The 25,117-nt window shown below is 41.2% G+C and overlaps 3 protein-coding genes across 6 annotated transcripts in view; 1 reads left to right on the forward strand and 2 right to left on the reverse strand.

Annotated features, from left to right (window-relative positions):
• LOC120733068 (ICOS ligand-like) overlaps window positions 1–9,482 on the forward strand; it is a 10,940-nt gene extending 1,458 nt beyond the window's left edge. For 2 of the 3 annotated variants that reach the window (XM_040031075.1, XM_040031093.1), the window contains exons 3-5: window positions 194–472; window positions 960–1,130; window positions 2,160–2,413. In XM_040031075.1, coding sequence (XP_039887009.1) covers window positions 194–472; window positions 960–1,130; window positions 2,160–2,233 — 524 coding nt within the window. In that variant the 3' untranslated portion in view covers window positions 2,234–2,413. Of the gene's footprint in view, window positions 1–193; window positions 473–959; window positions 1,131–2,159; window positions 2,414–2,438 lie in introns of those variants that run through there. The other variant, XM_040031083.1, reaches the window with a different exon arrangement.
• On the reverse strand, window positions 2,497–7,157 carry nit2 (nitrilase family, member 2). Its single transcript, XM_040031107.1, has 10 exons — window positions 7,024–7,157; window positions 6,796–6,914; window positions 6,364–6,484; window positions 5,213–5,301; window positions 5,042–5,135; window positions 4,887–4,961; window positions 4,733–4,811; window positions 4,379–4,477; window positions 3,276–3,331; window positions 2,497–2,980 (listed from the first exon to the last, which is right to left on the reverse strand). The coding sequence occupies exons 1-10, from the start codon at window positions 7,049–7,051 to the stop codon at window positions 2,880–2,882; spliced, it is 861 nt and encodes a 286-aa protein (XP_039887041.1). The 5' UTR covers window positions 7,052–7,157; the 3' UTR covers window positions 2,497–2,879.
• On the reverse strand, window positions 8,333–24,716 carry tbc1d23 (TBC1 domain family, member 23). 2 transcript variants are annotated; one of them, XM_040031044.1, is made up of 19 exons: window positions 24,589–24,716; window positions 22,891–23,002; window positions 20,636–20,741; window positions 18,291–18,495; window positions 18,084–18,207; window positions 17,683–17,807; window positions 17,559–17,605; window positions 17,370–17,473; window positions 17,146–17,268; window positions 16,937–17,029; window positions 16,683–16,853; window positions 16,360–16,402; window positions 15,865–15,971; window positions 15,588–15,730; window positions 15,173–15,217; window positions 14,374–14,462; window positions 14,115–14,250; window positions 11,312–11,506; window positions 8,333–11,201 (listed from the first exon to the last, which is right to left on the reverse strand). In XM_040031044.1, the coding sequence occupies exons 1-19, from the start codon at window positions 24,624–24,626 to the stop codon at window positions 11,117–11,119; spliced, it is 2,091 nt and encodes a 696-aa protein (XP_039886978.1). In that variant the 5' UTR covers window positions 24,627–24,716; the 3' UTR covers window positions 8,333–11,116. The 2 variants fall into 2 exon arrangements, with proteins under 2 accessions (XP_039886978.1, XP_039886984.1); XM_040031050.1 differs by lacking the exon at window positions 15,173–15,217.
• Window positions 24,717–25,117: the final 401 nt, after the last annotated feature.

Raw genomic sequence — 25,117 nt, forward strand, 5'->3', positions numbered from 1 at the left:
GAAGACTAGAAAAAAACAATAAACTGCTGCATGAAAACATTCACAATCATATTGTGGGAGTGTTGGAGGCATTGTTTGCATGATGAGTAATGTCTTAATGCTTTCTCTAATCCCTCAGCTTCTTTCATGTAATTACTGGAGGAAAAGAGATTCTAAATATTACTAAATATAGAATCAACACATATGTTTGCAGCCAGTTTCAGCACCCCAAAGCTGGAGAAGGAAGAGGCAGTGCAGGGCGATGAGAAGGTCTTCCTGTGTCACTCCACTGGAGGTTATCCCACACCTGCAGTGTACTGGCTCATCAACGACAGCGAGGAGCCCCCCGCAGGGTCGGTGAGGACTCAGATGACATCACTCCCAGACAATCTCTACAACATCACCAGCCACTTGACCCTCAACATTTCCCACGACTCCATTGTGTCGTGCATCATTGATAACCAATCTATGAACCAAACCGTGATGTCAACCTGTAAGTGCAGTCATTAGTGTTCAGACACAGCAGCACGATTCTCCTTATCTGTGAAACTCATAGTTAAGCAAATTCTGCTATCAGCTGGTTCCCTATACTGGGTAATGTCACGTGTCTGACTGGTTTGATATTAATTAACATTAGCAAACCAGTCCAGTTTTTATCATCTTTGAATTTTTGAAAGCTCTAGTTTAACATGTAAAGACAGACAGTTTTGTGTTTTGTTTTTTAAATCTTATCACTTTTGGATCAATCAGTTAATCAATCAGTCAAAAATGTTAAAAGTCACCTTGGCGATGTACATCTTTTAAATACAGTCTATGGATTTGGACTCTTTGGATTTTAAATCTTCTTCTTTAGTGTTTTTTTATTGCAGGTTTTTTTTGGAGTCAGATGTTATTTATTTATTTACACTTTATTTATTGGCCTTGGCTCTATGGCACACTGAAAACATTTTTACTATTGTTTTTTCCTGATGATTGCTCAGATGGAGTGGAGGCCAGGCCTGTGACGAATCGAGCATCGTCGGCCATGTGGATGTTCAGCACAGGTCTGTGTGTGGTAGTTGGGATCATGGTGATAGCTGGAGTGGCGTATCAGATCCACCTGGACAAAATAAACGAGAGGAAGAAGGAAGAGCACAAACAACAACGGAGAGGTAAGCAGATCAATGTGTTTGTTTATCAGCGAATTTAATAGAAAATAGTGCAAATAGTTAAATCAAATATTTGCAGCCTTTGCCTTTAGACTGGAACCTGTGGAGCTTTTTTATTGGTGGACTTTATGAAGAAATTATGGAAATTATGTTTTAGCTACTGGGAAAAATGCCATGCCAAGAGGCTCTTAGCTTCTATTTTTATATGAGTCTGGATGAATGTTTGAGCATGCTGTCATGCTGCAAAGCAAATCCGTGCCTCCTTTAATAGAGCTGTAAGACGTGTGCCTGAGATCACAGCATTAGGAACGTCTTCTGTAAGACGTCACACAGAGCTGGATGTAGAAAATCAAACCTGACATCAAGTGTTTAGAGCAGTTTATTTAATTATACATAAACTCAATGTGCTTTCTTTGTGGAGTTCATGTGTGGGTTCTCTCAGAGTACTCTGGCTTCCCCCCACAGTCCAAAGACATGCAGTTAATGGGATCAGGTTAACTGGTGATTCTAAACTGACCGTGACGTCTGTGTGTTCCCTGCCTTTCACCCTATGTCAGCTGGGATTGGCTCCAGCCCTCCGTGACCCTGAATTGGATAACAGAAAGAAAATGGATGAGTGATGAGCTGCTGAATGTCAGCCTGTGTGAACACAAACGCTTTTGAGTTTTGATCTAAGGGCATCTTGCTGTACTGGGGCCAAACCATTGAGTTTTATGAACTATTAAAAGGATTTTTAAAGGGAAGTTTATACTGTGGTGGGAGCCAATGAAGTGTCTGTACTGTACTGGAGTAAAATGCAGTTTGAAAGAGCTCATTGTTAAGCTGATGATTTGGAGACCCTGCAGCAGTCTGAAGTCTGAGCTTTTCCCTCAGCAATCACTTGTACGCAAGCTGACCTCACTGCATAAAACCTGTTTAATATGAGCATCCACCATTTTTAAAAGTATTTATATGACACATAACAAGAGAAAGTATAACAGAGCTGTCAGGTTGTTGTTGTGCTTTTGTAACTTGTTTATTTGTCACCATCAGGATACAAAAGACGGTATCGATTCAGGTTGGAAGACGAGTTGATGAACCAGGAACAAAGGGAGACGGATGTTTGAGCCTGACGGTCACTTAAAAACTGAAGCCACAGAGCACTGATGTGTAAATATGTTTGTTGTAATTACCATTTAAATATAGTTTTTAAAATACTGTACAAGAACAATTCTTGGTGGTTGTTTTATGTTTAGTTTTTGTTTTTTTGAACCTATTTGAAGATTTAATAAAGACTTCCAAAATGACACTAAGCCCTCTTTTACTTCATAGATCTATAAGGCGTACGAGAGGTGAATTCATATTTCTTTTACAGTAGAAGAAAGCTTCATTGGATTTCAGGTTTGTTTTTTATTCTTGAGCACTGATTCAGAAACAAAGAAAGCTCTGAAAACAAACAAGCGGCCAGTCTTCCCATTCATCTGTAACCAGAAATGATAAATGAGTCACTGCTCATCAAAAAGCTTTTAACTAGATCTGCACTGGATACAAAAGTCACAGCTTTTAATGCAACGTTTCTTCATTCAAGTAATCTTAAAACAGCCAATCAGCGACTGTCCAGCTGATTCTCATGTTTTCCTCTGCTGGACAGCGAGACAGCGAGCTGCTGCAGGCCTGCTTCTCTCTTCAATCCACTTTAACAAGAATCACATGGATGAGAATTTACAGGATCCTTTTTGCTCGATTTGAAGAGCTGGACCCGAGGTTCAGAGCTCAGCTCGAGCCTTCCTGCACTGACGTCACCGCGTAGAGGTCGTCCCGACGCTGAGATGTGATCGGGATCTGCTGCCGGATGTCGGCCAAATACTGCAGGTCTGAAAACACGCGACACATTTAGAGAGAAGACACAATAACAGCAACGGCAGAGTAAACACGAGCACTGTGCAGTAACTGCTGCTGTGCCAGACTGAAATGCTTTCTCTGTTTTACATTATCAGGTCTCATTTTTTATTATTATTCTGTAGAGGAAATCATTAAAGCAGTAAATTAAAACTTCTTCTCAGAGCAGAAATTCATTTTTCCACTTTCCTCACCAGCTGATCAAAGATTACATAACTGTAAATGACTTTCACATTCCACAGAGACAAGCAGACTTCTGCTTTTCCTCACCGATGTCGGCATAAATAACAGCTTCCTCTGGTCCAGCCTTGGAAATGACTTCCCCCCTGTAACAACAGAATTATTCACAAATCAGCACAAGAAGCGCTCCTTTAAACTTCCTCACAGTTGATATTTTCTTATTTCATTTTTACAAAAAAGTATTGAATAATTTATTCTATGTTGTAAGAGCTAGTTGTTGTTTTTTATTTTACATTCATATAGATTCCCTGCAGGAGACACATTAAAACTTTAAATGCTAACGCAGTGTTAAGCTTTAAGTTTCATCTGTTTTGTACGGTCATGACGTAAGCCGTCGATTCTTCACGGGCAGGCAGGGACGTGTCGCTGGACACTTTTCAGCTGACGACACTTTCAGAGTTGATGAGTAACTCTTCAGACCTCTTGGTGACACTCACTCGACGTCAGCAGCTGATGCCCGTAGAACAGGTTAAGATAAACTGCTCCCAGCACACAACCTCCGCTTAAAGAAACACGTCTGTTCCTCAGACAGACAAACAAAACCCACACATGACAGCAGCGGCGCTGCAGGAAGGTTCAGGTAACACGACGGGGTGGAGTCATCAGAAAGAAACTAAACACCTGGAAAACCCAAAATTCCCAGATGAACTTTAAAGCTCTTTGGTCGCGCCTGCCAACGTGAAATATTCCCTCAAGCCGTTTGTGTGGCAGCCCAGATCCAAATCAAAAAACCACCGTGGGCTATTTAACCTGCCTCCTGTTACCCGAGTTACACTTTACATGGTGTGCATGGCATCCGAACAACAAACGGCTCAGCGTAGGAAGTCTTCACTGGATTTAAACCTTGTGACAAAGTTTTTAAAGCTCATGAAATACAAAGTTACAATGAATTTGCGTCTGAAAAAAGCTGCTTTTCAAGTTTGTCTGCTGTTCCTACTGGAGTTCCTCAGCTTACCCAGAGACGGCAGCGAGATAAACTCTGACAACAGCTTGCTGATTCTACATCTGTACTCCACCCCAACTGCTCTACATTGTTAAAACCCTGAATTCTTCTACTTTTACGGCCTCAAGTTGTCCCTCTGAAAACTTTAACCGCCTTATCACGCCCTGCCTTTTTGATCTTATTTTCTTACCACGGGTTCACGACGGTGCTGTGACCCCAGGCCACGTAGGAGGCAGCTTCATCTCTGGCAGGTGATGCTGTGGCCACATACACCTGATTATCAAGCGCCCTGCATAAAGAGACATTAAAATGATTCGTTGCAGATTTAAACAGCAGCAGATCTCAGTTTGTAGTCACTGAGCTCTCGTCATGCTGCGTTTATTATTCAGCTTGTGTTCATTCAGGCGCTCTTGTGCCTTATAAGTAACATGTCTGGTTAACGAAAGCTCAACCCTCAGATCAGATATCTGGCTGAAAGATGACTCTAACATGTCTGCAGTAAATTATTCTTTTGGGAGTGACTGACTATGACCCTCAGTCTGACCTCCCCCTCTGCAGGAGCTCCCAGTGGGCGGGGCCTGTGGTCATGTTGAAGGCTCCGGGGTAAACCAGCAGCTGACAGCCTGAGGACAAAAGCACAAATCAGCTCTGGTACATCACAGGAAAACAAAATCTAAACACTCCTTTCAGACGCTTACCCTTCCTGCTGTAGAGCTGGGCGAGCTCCGCGAACCTCATGTCATAGCAGATCCCAACACCCACTTTGCAGAACGCTGCAGGAGGAACACATCAGATCAATGTATGCTCATCCAGACTGCGAGGCAGAAAGCCAGAGTCTGCGGCTGTCGCTCACGTGTGTCAAACAGCGATAAACTGCTCCCCGGGCTCAGCGTCTCAGATTCCTGGAAGCGGATTTTTCCGGGAACGTCGATGTCAAACAAGTGAATCTTAGAGGAGGAAAGAAAAAAGATGAAGAGGATTCATCTCTGCAACTGACCACACACTGTATATGACCCACACATACCTTCCTGTGTTTAAGAATCATCTCTCCATCAGGGCCAAACACTGTACAGGTGTTGTACAACTTCCCACCATCCTCCTCGGGAATGGATCCTGTGGATGATGACGAGTCTTAAGAGCTTAAAAACTCGAGAGGTTTCAAATGAAAAGGCTCTTGGACGAGAGAGACAGATGTCATCACAAACATAAAGAAGGTTCAGTTAAGACCCCAATGACCTGGACAACTGGAAACCTACATCGACATAACGAAAAGTAGTTTGAACTGAACTTGGATTTAAAGTTATCCCAATCTTCTTAAACGATGACCACGCTTGGGTGGCAAGTGGCCCTGTTACGATCATTACTATCTCCATGTGTTTATCCTCTGACAGAGACACATGAAAGAGACACGACAACCAAAGAAATAAATCTTTGGGAGAATTCTGTAAAACCTCGTCACCTCCTGTACTTTGCACCCAACATGACGATGGAGAAAACTTTCAACTCAATGCTTAAAAAAAAAAAAACAGGACTTCAACAGGTCAGATCGCCATGTCTATTTTTATACTGTCCGTGGTGAAGCCCATCAGTCCATCCTCTGCCTGAGACCAGCGCCTCCCCTCTCCTTTCTTCTGATTGGCCACCTCTTGGAAACAGAAGGTTTGAACAGCAGGTATCAGTCTTTGTGACATCGTACTCATCCAAGAGTTAAAAAAAAAAAAAGTCTTAAACCTGAGATTTTATCTCATAGGATTACTTGCACATACACCGACCTCGTGAAACGAAACCTTGAGCTTGTTAGTGTGATGGATCTGTTAAAAAGGTTTCTGATGGAACACTTAGAGGATAAAACACGGTAGAGTGCAAGCAGCAGAGCAGCTGTTTTCCAGGAGTTAAACATTCAAAGTTCTCACTATTTTTCCTACAGTTTACCCAGAAACAGATTACATTTTCCACATCGTCTTGACAACCCACAGCAGGAAACACAGTGGAGTTATATATTAACTCTACTACTGGTGAGCTTTTAACGCTGAGGATCTAACACCACAGCGTGATACACACAACTCTTACTGTAGCTGAACTACATGAAGCATCATCAGCTCCTTTACAGTAACATTAGAAGTGAACTTTAATGTACTCTATGTAATAGCTTTAAATCCACGGATGCTTTCACACCTCCCACCAGATACACCTCGTTCTCCTTTGCTGCCTCCGACAGCACCTGGGTGGATTCTCCTGGGATGTTCTCGGCATATCTGGAGAAGAAGCTGGTCCCATATGGAGAATTGAAGCATTCCTGTGTTAACGACAGGGAGATCATAAGCTCATAGGGTAAATCTGAGCAGTCCAAAAAGGCAGGTCACCTGAGGGTCCTGTGCTGGGAACTTTTTAGAAATATTTCATTCCTGCACTAACGGATGTCCAGAAAAGAGAACAAACAGTTCATAAAAACACAAAGACGACACCGCGTTAATGGTAAAGCGCCGTCCTCTCAGGGGACACGTCTTTTAAATAAAATCAGCTGCATTTGGTTGTATTTTAAAATAAGCACTTCAGACTGCTGACAAGCAGCCGTGAGGCCCCCTTCCTCCTCCTCCTCCTCCTCACCGGTAGCAGCACCACTTTGCTGCCCTGTCCCGCAGCCTCCCTCACCAGCCTCCGGGCTCTGCTCAGGTTGTCTGCTTTGACGCTGCTCACCTGCAGCTGGACCACCGCCAGACGGAACTCTGAGGAAACAAACACGGAACTTCAGCGAGTGACGGAGAGCCGCAGGCTTCAAACCCGCGCTCAGTGATTTAACATTAAACTGAGAAACACGGAGAACTCTGTACTTACTGGACATGACTTTGGCTAAAGTAGACATGTACACTCAGGACTATCTGCTCACCACACCGCGCCACAGTCCGGTCATGTGATTCCGGGTGGCGGATTGGTTTTCAAAATAAGAGACCTTCTTGATTTAACATAAAAAAAAATAAGTAAAGAGTACTAAAAAATATTATTGACTGTTTTGAAATCGAAAGTGTTATTTTTAGGTGAGTTGACAATATAAATTTAAGCTTATGAAAAACTGAGGTCGTTAAACGTGAAGATTTAAGGCGGTGTAACGTCACAGGGGGTGGGTCGATTCAGCACAAGATTGTCATTGTTATTCACTTTTCTGGTTAATAAACAATAAAAATGAAGTAAGGATCTCAGTGGCTCTGCTCAGTAATAACATTCCTAAATATAACATGTATTCCCAAGTAAAAAAAAATAAAAAATAAGATGAACTAGCATTAATGAACCTCAGCGATTAAAAAAATAGGGGGATTACTCAGGGTACACAAATAGTGTCAAACCTTCCACTGCAGTGAGAATAGCTAAGCTATATATAGGAAAGGAAAAACAAAAGTATTCAAAAGGAGGACTGTGACCCTGTTTGAAGTATATAAAGGATTAAGATTTTTAAATGTTTTTTCCCTGGACATAAAACAAACAAGTTGTTCTTTGCTTGCTTCTTGTTTTTTGCTTATTTGACTAATATGATAAACTAAGAAAAATATATTTTGCAGAATAATACTAAAGTAAATGAAGAAAAAAAATTAGTGTGGGCCATGATTAAAACCACAATTAATTTTGTTCAGGCTTTGAATAATTTTTAGTCAAAGATTTAAACAGCAGAAAAAAATTAGGATGAGAAATTTTCCTCCAGGTTGTTAGAACAGGGGCGTGTCCAGAGGGGTGGCATGGGGTCATACCACCCACCCCTGCTGTCTTACTGACTTACCAACGTCTTACAAAGTCAGAACAGGCAGGACTCATGGAGAAAGGTAATTTAGTATATATGCTTACAAACTTTTAATGTTTCATTGTACTTGTACTTTAAGTAATTTCACATTACATTACCTTCTACTTCTATTGGACAATATTTTCAATGCAAATAACGTACTTTCTACTTGACACTGTTCATCTTAAGGCTGTAGTTTAATATTTTATTTTGCAATACTTTTGTTAAAGCCTTGAATTAAGGCTGAGAGTTTCACTTCAATCACATCTTGTTTAAAATCCACTTTGCTGTACAGAAAAAATTAAAGTTAATGTCCAAAAACCTTTGGTCACAACTGCATGTCAAATGCTGTTTCGCAATGAGTGTGTTCAAATGTGCAGTCAAATAATCTCCATTTATTAAAAACAGAAATGCTTAGAAAATAACAGCAGTACAGTAAGGTGCAAATTACATTTGAGACATGTTGCATTCTGGACTAGTGGTTGACAGCCTGATCCAGTGATGTTACAGAGAATGTAAAGACTCCCAGTCGAGGATGTTCCAGTCAATGGGAAAATATCAGAAAAGCACAACAACGCATGGATTACACAGGAATGCTTCAGACTGGAGTGAGGGTCGGGAACAGATTTTGTCTTGAATTCTACTTTGCTCATAGTTTAAATGTGCTTTTCAGTCTGAGAAAGGGGCCAATGCCCTCTGGGCTGAAGTTTAAACTGCAACTGTCACACTGGAGGTCTCTGTGGGAGGCTGAACACACAACTAGACTTCAAAACAAATAAATAAGCAGGAAGAAAGCAAGAATGAGTCCAAGCAGATTTCATGACTAAAGAATAAGATACGGCGATCGAGGGGGGCGTGGCAATTCTGAAACAGACCAATCGCACATTAGTGTGACACCCATGTGGAGCTGTTAAAGCATGCAAAATAAAACCGTTCAGCCGAACCTTAAACGCCACCGCGCTACGAACAGAACCGCGATTTTAGAGGATCTTCACGCCACTGCTGGTGCCCATATCGCACGTCACAGGCATGAGGCCGAAGGCAACAGTGGCAAGCAAACTGAAACTGCTCAGTATGGACTGCAGACTGCTTAACACAGTATATGGTTTTAGCTAATACATGAGACAGACAGAGATATATATTTATATATAAATATGGATGCACTGATTATGAACTTGGATACTGATGTTACAAAAAAATTTGGCTGATAGATGACGTTTTTCTTTTTCCTCTTATGTTGCCTTTTTCCCAGGGAAACCGAAATCTTCACCCTGTAAAAATAATTTCTATTTTTTTAAAGCTTTTCATCACTTTGGAAATTAAGTCAGAACGAAAAATCCTGTGACAGCACAGATGAACACTGGGGCCTGTAAGTGGGAAACATCCATCAGAAGTCAACAGCGGCCCATTTATCAGTGTAGTCGTGATAACTTCACATCAGCGGTTCTCAAACTTTTTGTAGCACGCCTGCCACTCAAACATGAGACGATCAATAGCAATTAAAAAAAATCTAATCTGAATTTTAGTGAAATAAATGTCACCACAACCACACCAAACTCTCGTCTACTTTTGTACTTTCAAAAAAAAATCATACTCATCCACGGTGGATTAACCCCATGTTTCCCCCCTGGTCATAATCACCTGTGGATCTGTGCACCACAGTTTGAGAACCACCTGTGCTGCTCTTCTATTCTGTGTGGACAGAAAAGTTGTTTATGTGGGTCAGAAATGAGATCAGCTTTTTGTGCACCGTGAAAACCGTCTTTAAAGTGGACTTCATATGCTTTTACTTATTTCCTGTCATACATGAATACTAAACATATGAAACATGGCCACACTTTCAAATAATCACATCAGCTATGTCCACGTAATCCCCATAAGCCCAAGCTCAGACTTCCGACTGCTCTCAGGGCTCGGGGTTACACACTTTGACTTGTACGATGTCAAAGAGATCACATCAGTGCTGTTCGGGGGCCAATCAGAATACAAGTTGCCTTAAAAGAGGAGGAACTTTAGACAACAGATGAACTGAAGCTGGAGGACAACATAAATAAGGATTATTCTGCACTGCCAGTCATGCAAAGCTACTCTAGTTGAATCCAAAAATAAAAATCGAGCTGCAAATGAGCATATCAGGTCCATTCCTTTCAAACCTCTGCAGCTCGTTAGCGTGATCTTTTCATTCTCCCTAATGTTTCGGCCTTCTGGATATAATTTACTCATCGGGGGAGCGGGGGATGTCATTCACATGGTGAATCTGACTGGGACGAGAAAATACTGAGGTGCTCATAATGTAGTCCAGAGAGGCTTTCTGGGAGCTACATCAGACTGCTATGAGATGAGGTTAATCAATTTTCATAAAACCAGAAAATCAGAAAGAAGGGGAACTTCAAACCTGGCAAAGTTTACAAGTTTCACTGCATATTCTCTCAGGATATGCTTTCAAAATGACATTGCAAAGGTCTGTATACAGAGCAGTTTACACAATATATACACATTACATATTTATAAACTAACCGTCAAATAGTTTATATTTAAGGCTGCCTGCTGGAAAAGTAAAGTTATCAAAAACAGTTACTGCAGTAGGAAATCTGCTTCATGTGCCAGTACTGCTTTTCTGGGGGTGGGGGTGTGCATCGTTATGTCCGAGCTGGCTGACTCATGCTGACCAGATGATCGTTAAATCTACGCAACATGTTACGAGAAACTCAATACTGCTCACATCAAAAGAATGGGTCATCATCAAAACGCTCAGGTGGAGAAGAAAAGGTCAGTCACGTGTGGATGAAAGAAGTTCGCCACTGGTCGGTCAGTACGCTACGTTAAGGCCAGCGGGAACTCATCAGAGTGGAGCTCCTCTGTAATGAGATCCCATTTCATACTAACAGTAGAGAAGAACATACACTACAACCAATATTTCTTTTTAAATAAGTATAATATAATGGTTGGATGACAGCAGAGCACCTAAATATTTCAACACTCGCAGCCTGGCTCACAGGTCTGCAGTCAGCAGTGTGCCCACATGTCCCAAAGACAGACACACGGGGCTTCACAGTCAACACTGCACTGGGATCTGTCCAGGAGGGAGAGTAGGTTTCACCGGCGGAGCCTCTTCCTACAGTTTGTATTAATCTCCCAAAACGAGCTCACCACCACCATTTATGAGCTCTCCAGGGCATCCAGGACTTTCATGATCTGCTGCTTGATGACCTTCGTGGCATCGCCCGCATTGGGAATCAAATATCTGAGACAGAGAAACAGACATTAGCTGAAAGGGAAAATGTTAATAAATCGTAAAGCCACTACTTTAAAATTCACGTCTGATTAGTTTTTCATCTGCGTGCAGACAAGCACCTCTCAACCGCTGAAATCTCCACTCCAGCTGAATTGTTGGTTCCAAACTTGAACGTGATCAGCTCTGGGTGCTTCTTTTTGGATGTGATCTTCACCACTGAGTTCAGCGCTTGTCTGGACTGGATGTAAGCAAAGCCCTTCCTTGTGGCGATCTCCCTCAGGCAGTACATGTGAGTGGCTGTGATCAACAAGTGACTGGAAACACAAAAGAAGAATCAGTGTTAGGAGTTAATGTTTAATAAGTGGCCGCAGCGCTTGCTTGTTTATTCGTTTCTCATTGCACATCGAAGCCAAACTCGTCCACCCTTGGACCAAGGCCAGGAAGATGGTGAAGGACCTCAGCCATCCCAACAACGGACTGTTCTCTCTGCTGAGGTCAGGAAAGCGATTCCGCTCCCTGAAGACCAACACAGAGAGACTGAGGAGGAGCTTCTTCCCGCAGGCGATACGGTCTCTCAATCACACCACCACACAGTACTGACCCACACATACAGTTCTTACACACACACACTGGACATTGTTTTCACTTCATCACTTAAATCACTTTAAGCATATTTGCACTGCACAAGACATAATGTGGATTGCACAACATGGACATTATTTCTTCATTTCCATTTAATACTTGTACAGCTGCTGTTATTGTGTGTGTATATATATATATATATATATATATATATATACACACACACACACACACACACACACACACACACACACACACACACACACACACACACACACACACACACACACACACACAGACAGAAGAAGACGGCCGTAGTGATCGATGTAGCGGTTCCGAATGACAGCAATATCAGGAAGAAGGAACACGAGAAGCTGGAGAAATACCAAGGGCTCAGAGAAGAGCTCGAGAGGATGTGGAGGGTGAAGGTAACGGTGGTCCCCGTGGTAATCGGAGCACTAGGTGCGGTGACTCCCAAGCTAGGCGAGTGGCTCCAGCAGATCCCGGGAATAACATCGGAGATCTCTGTCCAGAAGAGCGCAGTCCTGGGAACAGCTAAGATACTGCGCAGGACCCTCAAGCTCCCAGGCCTCTGGTAGAGGACCCGAGCTTGAAGGATAAACCGCCCGCAGGGGCGTGCTGGGTGTTTTTTCTTTTTGTTTTTTTTTTAATATTTCTTCATACATTCTTATATAGTTCTATATTGTGTATTTTGTTGTACAGTTATTTTATTTTCAACTTTAATTTATATATTTTATCTTATTTTATTCCTTCCTAGTTAAATTTACCCTTTTTAATTTTCATATTTATTTCCTATCTTATTCATAGCCTTTTCATTTTTCTTTAGGTCACGAGCAGTTGTGTAAGCATTTCACTGCATATCGTACTGTGTATGACTGTGTATGTGACAAATAAAATTTGAATTTTGACACCCAGGGAAGGATGTCAAAAACTGTGCTCAAGAAGCCAAAAACATACTATCACCTCAATGGGAAGCATCACGATTTCAGTGAAGAAAATTAAATTATCAAGAAATGTTAGTCATTCACATTTTCTCCTCTTCTTGCAAAGACATACACTTTACTTTGAAAATCCTGAGAGTTCCCAGGACACTTGCAATGAGTTTCTTAATATTCAGTTGATTAATAGGGCTGTGCAATACGACCAAAGTCTCATATCCCGATATAAGACATCTATCGTCCGATAACGATATAAATCACAAAAATGTAACATTTTCTGTAAAGTCTGTGAATCTCGGGCAGCTCGACTTGTGTGAAGTGTTTCCAGCTGCGCGTCGTGTAGCTGGAGCCGAGTGTTTTAACCGATGCATGAAACGACACATTTTTAGACATAAGTTGTAACGGCCGCCATTTTCTTTGTGAGTATTTATTACACGGCGTGCTGCGGGGAAAAGCCTGTTCTAACGTTTGAGTCTAAGGTTTATTTTTTAGCACCTGGCGGCTCTTTTTTACTTCTCATCTGTAAATAATCTGCTCTTTCATGTGATTCAGTTTATTTTGAAAAGTCTCAACGGGATCTTGAGCTTTATTGTGAAAGGTTTATGTGAAACATAAACAAGCGGACACGCAAAGGTGTTACCGTCGTTGTTGCTAAGGACAATGCATAAAAACAGGCGCTTGTCCGTCCGTAGTGTGGTTATATTAAATATAAGAGAAAGAGAGAACTTTAGGAAATTAATACAGCCACTACAGTGACCATCAGAACCATGAGAAAATATTGCCGTAAACAGTTTATTTTGCAACACCACGAAACAAACGATAGCGTAAAATGAAACGATAGATGTTTTTATATCGTCATCCGATATATATCGTTATATCGAACAGCCCTATCGATTAATGCTGTCAAATTTAGTCAAATGCTGCAAGACATGTGGGATGGTGCTTTATAGCGCAGATGAATAATGATCCAAAGCTTCCTGCAAAGCCAACCCAAGAGTTTCTGAAGGAAAAGAAATGGCCAAGTCAGTCACATGATCTCTTTTCAGTTACTGAAGATAAAACTGAAAGCAGAAAGACCCATAAACAAGCAGCAAGTGAAGGCAGACGCGGTAGGCGTGGCAGAGGAAACACAGGATTTATTGATGTTCATGGGTTCCAGACTTTATCCAACTATTAAAAACAATCCTTGTATTTAAACGTATGTTAGCTTGTTCAATTAATTTGGAGCCTCTGAAAATCAGGAACTATGTTCAGGAAGCAGTGAAGCACCTTACCTTAGTATTTAAAGACTTCAACCTGCCCTTATTATGGCTGCCATGCAATATGCTTCAAGGTCACTGTACTCATTTAAAACGTTTCCTAAACAAAACTGACAGCTTACCTGGGGAACATGTGACCTGTTTCTTTCACCTCGTTGCATGGAATATGATGTTTTACATCAGGTTTGTTTATCCAGGTCTGGATGTTGACAATCTCCTTCCGGTCATCATCAGATATGGAGGAACTGTCTATCTCATCTGGCAGGAAGATCAGATGGAAGTAATCATTTTGTTCTTCAAAATAAAAGCCCTCACAATGCTTAAATATTTCACAAAATAATACCCTCTTCTAACCGTAATCTGTGTTTGCTGTAATTTTACCTGTATCGTACTCTTCTTCATCAGCAATACTGAACACAGGCTTCACTCCCCGGTAAGGTTTGCCGACGCGGTCGCTGCTGCTCACATGCCTGATTACAGAGGGCAACAAGGCAGGTCAGAGCATTATAGCCACACTAGATAATTATACATTAAGTGCATTAAACAGTTTGCACACAAACATCAATGGCATGAAGACCTCCAGCCTGCAGTAAAAAAATATTAGCCCACTACTGCCACAGGTTGTGCTGTTAAATACAAAAAGGAAGAGGTTAAACGAGACATTTCTAGCTAGACATCTGGGTTACAGATTAGTGGTTGTATGATATTCAGGGCTATTTAAAGCAAATTATAGTTTATTTTATGGTTTTGCATAGCCCTGACTATCATCTGAAAGAACTATAATGAAATGGAAAGACAGACTTTTCAGTGCATCTCCAAGCAAACAAAGGTGAAGCCAAAGGCCTCGGTGAGTTAGACTAGAAAACGACGACCTTGTGGATGTAAAGATGACTCAATGCTTCCTAAAAGGCTGGAGCAGCTCCGACAGTGCAGACAAAACAGCAGTTTTATGTTGTTAGTGAAAGCATGAAGAGAAATTGTAAGAAACAGTATCTCATAGACAGCCTGCTGCCTGTACTGTATGGGAACGTGTGGTGTTGTTACATGAGTGTAGGCAGGTGTAGGCGGAGATGCTGATACTAAGCATGCGTTAAAAGTCTCCAAAATCCTGGGGAGTGGTGCGGGTCTACAGCCAGTGGGCATGCCAGTGGTAAACATCTGGATGTTTGGGAGCTCTTACCGATCTGGAATCACCTTCTCTGGCCAGGGTAGATTGAAAGATATTCTATTATGGGATAAGGCACAAGGAACTTAATTTCATGACAGGAAATATGGAAAAGCAAATATGGTGTTTTCAGTCAGGTGTAAATATGCACTAAACCCAAACTAGCAGGATGTCAAAAAACGGTAAATTTTAACTGTTTTGGTAGAATTTCATCTGAAGAGGGATCAGTTGGCTCTCAGAAGGCGCTCTGGTGTTTTGGTTTTTAGTATTTGATATGTGAGAAGAATCACAAATTTGATTTTTTTTCAGTGTTATAATATTAATTTGCATTCTGTTATTGTAGCAAACTGTATGATTTACACAGAAAATTGAGAGTGTGTGTTGCAGTGTGAGCTTCAGTGGTGAATGTTTTGAGGAACTAGTTTCTCACCTGTCGACGGGGGCAGAGGTATTCTCAATGAAGCTGATCATCTTCTCCTTAACATTGACCGACTTGGACTTGAGAGCAAATGTCATTTTGTTGACCAGGGACTTCACACCTTTGCTGTCTCCAGGGCCGCTCAGAGACTCTCCCTGTATTCATGGAAAAATGTAACAATCCGTGCCATCAGACAGAAGATCTCTCTTAACACCTCCAGTGTGGAGCATATTGTGATGTTTATGTCCTTTATGATAAAGGGGGTTGGCTGGCTCCCCTAACTTCTTACATCAGCTGAGCTGAGGCTGCTGTGAGATCCAGATGTGCTGACGATCCAGTGGACGTACGAGGAGTCAAGCCCCTCGACGTTCATGTCTACCAGGTGCTGCTGAAGAGCTGGAAGTACACGTGTCTCTGTGAATTTTAGCTTTCACAATTTTCTGTACTGCAGTTGTGACCAAAAGACAGATATATAAAAATGTGGATGTGTACAAGTTTCTCAGAAACATCTCTCTCTCTCTATCTACCCTATATACATACATATATGTACAAGAAATGAATATAGTATTTTAACTTTATTTCATGCTAAAAAATGATGATGGATTTGTCCAAACAAGATCCTGACAAATCACTGACAGCCACTGCTGCATCACCTCACCGATGTAACCATTACAAAAACTATAACTTACACATACACGCAAAAATAGGCCTCTCCATGTTCATATTACTTCTCTGTGTGTATGCAGACTAATGTGCTTGTCAGTATTGTCATTTTCCTACTCACCCATAAAACCTCCTTTTGCGATGCTGACATACTCTTTGTTTTTCTGTAACAGAAAGCTTGAAATTAGCCGATCTGCTAGAATATCATCCATAATATTGCAAAACAAAGATCACAAAATCATTTGTTTTGCCAAACAAGGTCACACAATTCTCATTTTTCCAGTTAAAACTTCCAGTGATTACTACTTTTTTTTAAGCATGAATTATAATGACTTTCCTGCTTCTGCTTCATTTATTTTATTAGCAAACAGAGATTTTGACAGTTTGAAAAAATCTAAAGGAAACGTTTGTAATCGTTATATGGATCCCACTTTCACAGCTCACCTGCAGGAAATGTGCCAACACCATGTTCATGTACATGTCTTCCTCTTCTCTCCCGCTGCCCATGAAGCACAGGTGCTCTCCGCTGGCGATGGACCCAGACTCTAAAGACTGCTTCTGTGTCTCCAGGAGGGACTTCACAGAGAGTGCAAACTCAGATGGGTTCTGGAGCATCTGTAAGAAGACATAAAGCTTGTTTTATATTCGTTTACTGCAAATATATTTTTCAACGAATCGCTAAAGCCCCTGTCCCTCACCAGGTCTGAGTCCAGGTGGAAGGCTGTGGACAGATGGCCAGCATTGTACTGCTCTGCAGGCCGGCAATCCACCACGAAGAAACGTACCCCATCCTAAAAAAAAAAAAGAAAAAAGAAAAAGTCCAGTTTCCTCACATCCTCTTTCTTCCTTAAACTCACAGGGCAAACTTGAGAACTGTTAATAATTTCCCACTCAAAGTGTCACTGACCTGCTGCAGCTGGTTTGCCTGCAGGATTTCAGGGACAGACACAGGGAGGCACAACGCCTGACTGAGGTCAGTGTCCTCCTCTTTGAGAGCCACCAAACTGCTACCAAACAGATTCTGATTCATCTACAGAAACAGACAAAGGGAAACAAACAATGAGGTTTTTTTAGATGCTGCCGTTGTCTCCTTGTTTATATTCAGCACTGCTCAGTTTTTATTTGCTTCACCTTTCTGAGCGACAGAGGGGTTTTGCTCTGGTAATACTGGGCCAGTGAAAACAAGTCTTCAATGTCCTCGGACTCGAGGAGAGAGGGAGACGCTTCCAGCATTTCTGGGATGAAATTTTTTTTCCACATTTAATTACATTAAAAAGATGTTCAAAAAGTGTACAAATGAGAAGAGAGGAACAAACTCACTGATAATGTCCTCTTTGCTTTCTCCCTCTTGTGTAAGTATGGTCTCTCTGAGGATACAAACAAAAACAAACTTTCAGAGCTGGCACAAACAGCCACGAGCTGGATTATCTTTCTGGCTGCATACTTGGCATTGACGAGGATGATAAGCATGAGAAAGAAGATGAGAAAAGGGTCCGCCTGCTGGAGGTACGAGTCCCACAATGTCTGGGTAACTTCAGGAAGGCAGTGGCTTGAAAACAGACTACCCAGCTGTGGAACAGAGACAAACACAGACGCATCGTTTGCCATGGCCACATGAAGAGCAGTGTTACTTGAGCTCTAGAGCTGCACAGGTGGAGAACAGCTGATGAAAAAATATGGAGTAAATGTATGTGAACGAATATCACTTCTGCAGGGGAAAAAATGCTGGTACCAACTTTTATTTCACCAAAATTGAAGCTGTATGACTTTAATTGTTTTTGACTGAATCTTTTTCTGAAATGGGGCAAAAATGTTGTAAAACTTATTTAACATGAGGCAACATACCCAGTTGATGGCATAGGAGTCTGGTGTGATCTTTTTGGTGTCCAAGAACGAGCACAGCTCTGGCTCGTGATACTGCAGCAGTAGTCTGTACAGGTGGAAGGGTCGGCCTTTGGGCACACAGTCCCTGAAACAGAAAAGCTTTTACAGTCAAAGCCTGCGTGTCTGTGTGAGTGGGGTGAAGGGGACAAGGAGGCTGAGATGACTCACCGAGGGATGTATTTGTTCATGATAGCATAGAAGCAGTTGTAGAGGTCGCTCCGGGGTAGATGAAGCCCCAGCAGCGGTTTGAGCAGGTGCGGCCAGCTGAGCTCAGGGGTGAAAGTGATGTTACGCGACTTGCAGTAGAAAGTGATGACTGACTCAACGTCGGACACCATTTCACTCCTCTCTTCCTCTGACACTGCCAGCTGGTCTAAACATGGGACACACGGAGGGGGTCGGCAGTTTTAGTTATCTTTTCCAAATAGGTCCAGGTTTTTTTCCTATTGATGCATTAAATGATGTCATTATTATCAGATTTCTATTCAATTGAATCTCTCCCCATAGTTTCACGTCAGCATATTATCTAAACTTGTGACAGCTGTTCATGCTCACAGCTCCGTACTCCTTTAAATAAATGACGGGACTTTTGGTTTGAATTTCAAATTAGACTGGAGGGGAGGGGAGCTATTCTACTGAACAAGAAGGGAAAAAAGTACAAAGTTAGAGCAGGCTAGATGATTCATGATGTATGGAAGCAAGGCTACCCCGATGGTATAACTCCCCGTTTTTTTCTATCTAATGTAGGAAGTGGTAAATAAACTCCTCTGCATCTCTTCAGCAGCAAGAGTGCTGCTCCACTGAGGCGTTTTTGCATTATGGAGGGCGGACAATGCTACCTCAACAAGGAAGCGTTAGTATCTTCCCACACCAGCATCGGAAACTCACAGGAACATGATAGGAAACTGAGATTAGGGAGAAGATTTAAACCTTTAAAGAAAGTATTTTTAAACCAAACATAACATTTCTGGAGGATCATCAGGGCTTCAGAAGTCTTAGCAGTAGATCACCAACATCACACAGGCACAAACTCTCATATTCAGCCCATTAGCAGCGCATCATATCAGACAAGAGTTGCAATAAGATAAACTGCAAAAAGCAGATCGATGTTATTACTAAATACTTTGTTTTTTGTAGACGGTCGTCTCAGAGCCAGCTGCACACAGAGACCAGTGCTATTAGTCCAGAACAACTCTATTTAATGAAAACGAGCTTTTAGTTTCTTTTCTGACTTAAAGATAAGACTTAAAATGCTTTATGAGTTAATAATCCAAAGAGTTCAAATATGTGAATTTTATCCCTAATTTAAAAAAAAAAAAATCTTATCTAAGCCGAGCTTGTTTTCCCCCACAAATATCCAACTTTAAACTCAAACAGCCTATAATTTTAAATTTTATATTCTTGAATTTTAGCCCCTTAACTAGAGCAGGGCGATATGACCAAAAATATTTATCACGATATACATTTGAAAATTTGCGATAACGATATAACTGACACTAGACAAAATATTTTACAACTCCACAACTTTATTAGTGCAAAAAAAACCATAAATGTATTTCCACTTAAACAAGCAGCTGTTTTTTGCATTAAAGTTATATAAAAATGTAACAGTGCAAAATGCAAATTCCTCGCTGACAGTTTAACCAAAAGGCATTTCCAGTGGAAACTGGCCGACATATCCTCAGCATAACCATGTATAATATCCACAACACTTAAAAAGAGGTTACACACACACAATACGGTAATATTATGTTGAAGCGCAGTACGTATCGCTCCGCCTACGACAGCCGTAATGCTCCAACAATCCATCAAGCGGTGCGGCTTCGTAGCTCAGCAAAGTCGTACTGAAACATTTGACAGATTTTCGAGCGCCGTGCACATAAAATCGTTTCGAGGTCAGTAAACACAACCAGAGTTCATACATAAGGCACACGGGATTATAAGGGGCTCTGTCGACTTTCAGAAAAATCAAAGGATTGATTTTAAGTGCGCCGTATTTTCCAAACAACACTGTAATAACGACAGCCCGCTAGCATGCGCTACCAAAAATAGTGCTTTGTTGTGTATCTGATGGACGAAAGCTAAACCAGTTCCACACCAGTGAAGCTGCAGCATTTTTACAAACCAGTTCTGGTTCATCCGTTTCATTCAACGATCCGCTCTCGCTCTTCTCATTCTGCGTCGCCGCCATGTGGGTATGTAAACATAGACGCATGCGCGTTTTACCCATATTCTATCGTGATATTTCATTTTCCTATCGTTGCCCAAAATTACACCGGTATTACCGTGAACGGTATGATATAGCCCAGCCAAACCCAGTGGATCTTAAATGTTGAGATATGGAGCCAAAAAACCAAATAGAGCAAAATTCCTGACACAAATAATGCACTGACTTTTACTGAACTAAAAATTTATTCTCAAGTTGGATGTGCCAGAAAACGCTTGAGAAACTCACTGCAAATCCAAAAGTCAGGACTGTGTCAACGTATTCAGAGGCACCGACATTTACTCACCGATCAGCTGCTGACTCCGGTTATGAATGAGCTTCTGTTCTGGTAAATCGAGGACACCGTCCCAGGAAGCCAGGCTGTCGCCTTTTCCGGAGACATTGAGAGCAATCTGCAAAAACAAAACAAGGATTCAGTGCTGAGCATGGGGAGAAAAGGAGACCTGACATTCAGGAAATAAAGACTGATCTGCTATAAGTGGCCAAAATCTCACTGCACTGATGGACAACAAATTCATACACATGAAGAAAATACTGTAGCAGCTGCTGATATTATTTTTGGAACATTTTGAGAGACAAAAACTAAATTAATAAAAAAAAAAAAAAAAAATCTCTGCACCCTCTAGTTCAGCGGTCCCCAACCCCCGGGCCTCGGACCGGTACCGGACCGTGAGTCGTTTGGTACCGGGCTGCGAGAGTTGAGGCTCAGGTGTGAAATGTTTGGTTTTCAGGGTTTTTATCGGTTTTCAGCGTTATTTTGTTATCGTTTTGATCGTTTACTCTGTTTTCCTGGGTCTTTTCACGTGTGTTATGAATAAATCTTCTTTTTTTTCGGTACCGGTACTAGTTTTATTTTGTTGTATTTATCCGCGACACCTTAAAGGCCGGTCCGTGAAAATATTGTCGGGCATAAACCAGTCCGTGGCACAAAAAAGGTTGGGGACCGCTGCTCCAGTTTACCCCAGTACAGCTGCAGAGCGATGAACAGGTAAAACAGGCTCCAGATCTCAATGAACTTGGCACGCAGCTAAAGCAAATAATTGTTTTTGTTTTGAAAAGTAACAAAGTGGTAAAGATAGGTTTCTTCATGTCTCCCTTAGGGAGGCCATATTTACTCACCGACAACTTTGAAAGTTCATTTGATATCTTTCGATTTTTTATGAGCAGTCATTTTCATACCTCCAGGCTGTAACATGGAAACCACACGATTACAGACTTTTCATTCTTTTCTTTTTTTTTCAAACACGCAACCACTGAGTTATCAAGTTGAAGCTGCAGGAATGAGAAGACCATAGTGAACGCTCCAGATTGCAGCATCTGCTTTGATGCGAAGGTTGTACCAGTGTGTTGTGTTAAAGAGAAACCTGACCATGAAGGGAATGCAGTTGATTAACTGGTCAATCTGCGTTCCCACTCTCACTTATGATCAGAATGAGACTGCAGATACAAATGGTAGAAATGAGCTTTCTTCTTTTTTCCTGCTCTAGGGGAGCTTTTTGAGGTAATCTGGGCATCTGACCAGGATACCTCCTGGACATGTCATATGTTTTAGGCGTGTCCAACTAGGACATGACCCTCAGGCAGACCCAGGACTCCCGGAGGAGCTAAAGAAAGTGACTGGTGAGGAGGAGGTCTAGGAATTATGGCTTAGACGTGCTATCACAAAACAGACGCCCACTCCACAGAGTTGTTACAGTATATTCAGGCTTGTGAAACAGGTTGTTTAAAATCAGAATCCATTACTTTGTTTTGGTAAATGGAGTGCTTAGCTTTAAAAATAAATAAATAAACAATTATATAACATATCAATCAAATGTAAATGTCTGGCCCATGATATTTTTTGTCATTTCACGTGTGGCCCAAGTGAATTTCAGTTTATAGTCTATGACTTATACGATGATTAATGGAGCAAAGTGCAAATTTTTACTTTTAGGTCAGAATGTTTTCAGAATTTGACACAAACAAAAACTACACCTACTTTATTCTCATTTTTAAGGTTTTCCTAAAGTGAAAAAAGAAATCTTGCATCTGCTCTCCTGCACTGATAAACACTTTGTGTTTGATTTGACTTTAAGCATTATTTGAACTTTTTTATAATAAACCAAATTATTCAATTTTATGAGGTGTAAAATTAAAGGCTCTCTGAACTTTACACAGTGACTAAAAGGTCTCCTAATGATATTATCAAACAGCCTATTATCAGACACAATAAACATCCCATTCAAAGCTGCTTTACAACTGGGTGCAGCCGATGACGTGTCTTTTCACAGGCTGGTATTTTGCATGCGAAGCCAAGACGAGTCAGTCACCTATAAGTAGCATCATTATTGTCATCCACATGCTTGACATACAATACTGACTCTTGTTATGTGATGTAAGACATAACTGAAGTCTTTTCTTTGGGTGTGCCAATAAGAGATGATCCAGTCTACTCACACCTTAACGTAAGAATTCTTGCCTTCTGTCCACAGACGTACAAAGTATGTTGTACATGTCTAATAACTGTTTGAAACCACAATCTAACAGCTGCAACGTTCTCACCTTCCACATCTTGGCCCTGTGTTCAGCTGACTGCTCCTGGACCTGGATGGTGCCCCTCTCCATCTCCATGTCTGAGCCACCAGAGTCAAGAGCGTCAATGAGATCCTGGTCCCTGAAGAGTAACGAACGGCACAGTTACAATCCCACAAAATATAAAGATAAAAGTTCATAGGCTGAAAACAAAACATAAGATTTGAAGAGTTCATTTTAAGGTAAATTATTACACCAAGGTTCAGAGTAAACCCATGCAAAGGCTCACTGATGCAGAAACAATATTATTACTAATAATACCACTATAAACGACAAAACTGCCAATCTTCAAAATTGTGCTGTACTGTCCAGCACTACGTTTTATTAAGTTCATACATCCATCTTCCCGAGGGGGCTGCAGTGTATGTTACAGAGCAAGAGACAGGTCGCTAGTTTGTCGCAAGGCTAACAAAGACATACAGACAATGTTTACACCTATGGGCAATTTAGAAACAGCAGTTAACTGGTGAAGCGAGAGTAGTAATCACACAGAGAACATGCAAACTCAAAGAAAGACGGGGTCAGATGGTGGATTCAAATCCATGATTTTCTCGCTGTGAGGCAACAGGGTTAACAACATGCATTATTATTAACTTCATATTTAACTCAATCATTATTCACATCTGTGTAATTATGTAAATTATGTCAGCTTTTACTAAATGCCCTGTGTTGTTTATTGCTCTTAATTTACATCTTAATCTTTTTTTTTTTTAAATCCATGTTAATTTAACTCCGCATACAGACAGGTGACAAACTCAAGAGGAAAACAATACAGCAACATCATAAAAGGGGGTATTCACAGCTTCCCTGTGAATCTGTGTGTTGGTTCTCCAAATCTCCAAAGAGATGAACACCATTTTTAGATATTTCCTCATCTGACGTTTTGATGAAGCCGGAGAAGAACAATGTCTAACGCATTTGTTCAAAATCTCCGATGATTGTATGTACACATTTATACATATGTATAAAATCCAGGTCACTTTTATACTCATGGAACTCCTCAGTGACCCGTGCACTGTGACAAATGGCAGTGTCACAGAAGAGGTCTTTCTTAACAAAGTAGAAACATTTCACGATAGATCTGAATGGACACGCACCATTCACACCAACAGAGCTACCAGAGCCCTCCCTGCTGGTCTATCGTTCAGGTTTTTCCTTTAATCTGACACATGAAGACCTCTTTCACGATGCCAACCATCTTAATGGCAGCTGCTTTAAAAGTTTTTAGATATAACCAGCACTTTTCTATAAACTCTTTTCTCTATTTCAGAGTAAAATAAAACTGGAACAACAGAGTGAATCTGGGGTAGATTAAAGGGAAGCGGCTGTCCGCCTAAATATTAGCTGTCCGGCTAACATTGCTACTAAACTTCCCACTGAGGCAGAGAAACCGATAAAAATGTAGACTTCGTCACCGAACAGACTTAAAAGCTGTTATTTTATCCGTCTGAGATTTATCGACCGTTAATTTATCAGAACCGGGTTAGCTAATTGTCATGTAGCTGGCTAGCTGGTAAGCAGTAACGTCACCAAACTCCACACTATTTTAAACACAAAAACTCATCTTTAGTTACTTTACACGGAAATCTGCGACAAAAATCCGACGCGACTGTCTGACAATCGAGACAAAGGCTCCGAAAATATTGACTGAACAACAAATTGTCTCACCAGCTGCCCCGAAGAGCTTCCTCCACGGCATCCGCCATTGTTGTGTTGACGGAGACACGTCAGATGTCGTCAACACGCGCGTTATGCGCGGTGACGTCACCGAACAACGAGGGCTCGAGATTGACAAGTGAAATCAAAGTGCGATAAGAAACTGATGAGAAAACTACTTGTTTGCTTTGATTTTGGGCGCTAAAAGTTAATAATTGATCAACAAACAGAGAAAAACAGAAAACACCATCAATATGTGCTGACCTCAGAGTTTAATCCCAACAACCTTCCTGTGTGATGAAGAAACAATTTACACACAGTGACAAGATCCTAAACGTGGGTCAAAGTTTGTGTTTGTGTGAGAAAGTGTGGGACACATCACTAAAGTCAGGAGTCAGAAATTCTTTATATCTCACTTAAAACATAAACATATGCAATCGATGCAAATAGGTTATACATTTATTTTTATTTGAATGTAAATTTTCCTAACTTCAGATAATCATAAATGGAAACTTAAGTTTGTTTTTTAGATTTTGTGTGG

Source organism: Simochromis diagramma, unplaced genomic scaffold (genome assembly GCF_900408965.1).
Source record: "Simochromis diagramma unplaced genomic scaffold, fSimDia1.1 OVJJ01000334.1, whole genome shotgun sequence".
NCBI lineage: Eukaryota > Metazoa > Chordata > Actinopteri > Cichliformes > Cichlidae > Simochromis > Simochromis diagramma.

Bases quoted from the DNA above. Each gene is read 5' to 3' on its own strand.
- tbc1d23 (XM_040031044.1), bottom strand. From the start codon at position 24,626: ATGGCGGATGCCGTGGAGGAAGCTCTTCGGGGCAGCTG. The intron at 23,003-24,588 runs GTGAGACAATTT...GTTACTCTTCAG, and splicing joins GAAGCTCTTCGGGGCAGCTG to GGACCAGGATCTCATTGACG. The intron at 18,208-18,290 runs GTGAGTCATCTC...TTTCTGTTTCAG, and splicing joins ATGAACAAATACATCCCTCG to GGACTGTGTGCCCAAAGGCC.
- nit2 (XM_040031107.1), bottom strand. From the start codon at position 7,051: ATGTCTACTTTAGCCAAAGTCATGTCCA. The intron at 6,485-6,795 runs GTGAGGAGGAGG...TCGTTAACACAG, and splicing joins GCAAAGTGGTGCTGCTACCG to GAATGCTTCAATTCTCCATA. The intron at 3,332-4,378 runs GTAAGAAAATAA...CTGTTGTTACAG, and splicing joins AGCACCGTCGTGAACCCGTG to GGGGGAAGTCATTTCCAAGG.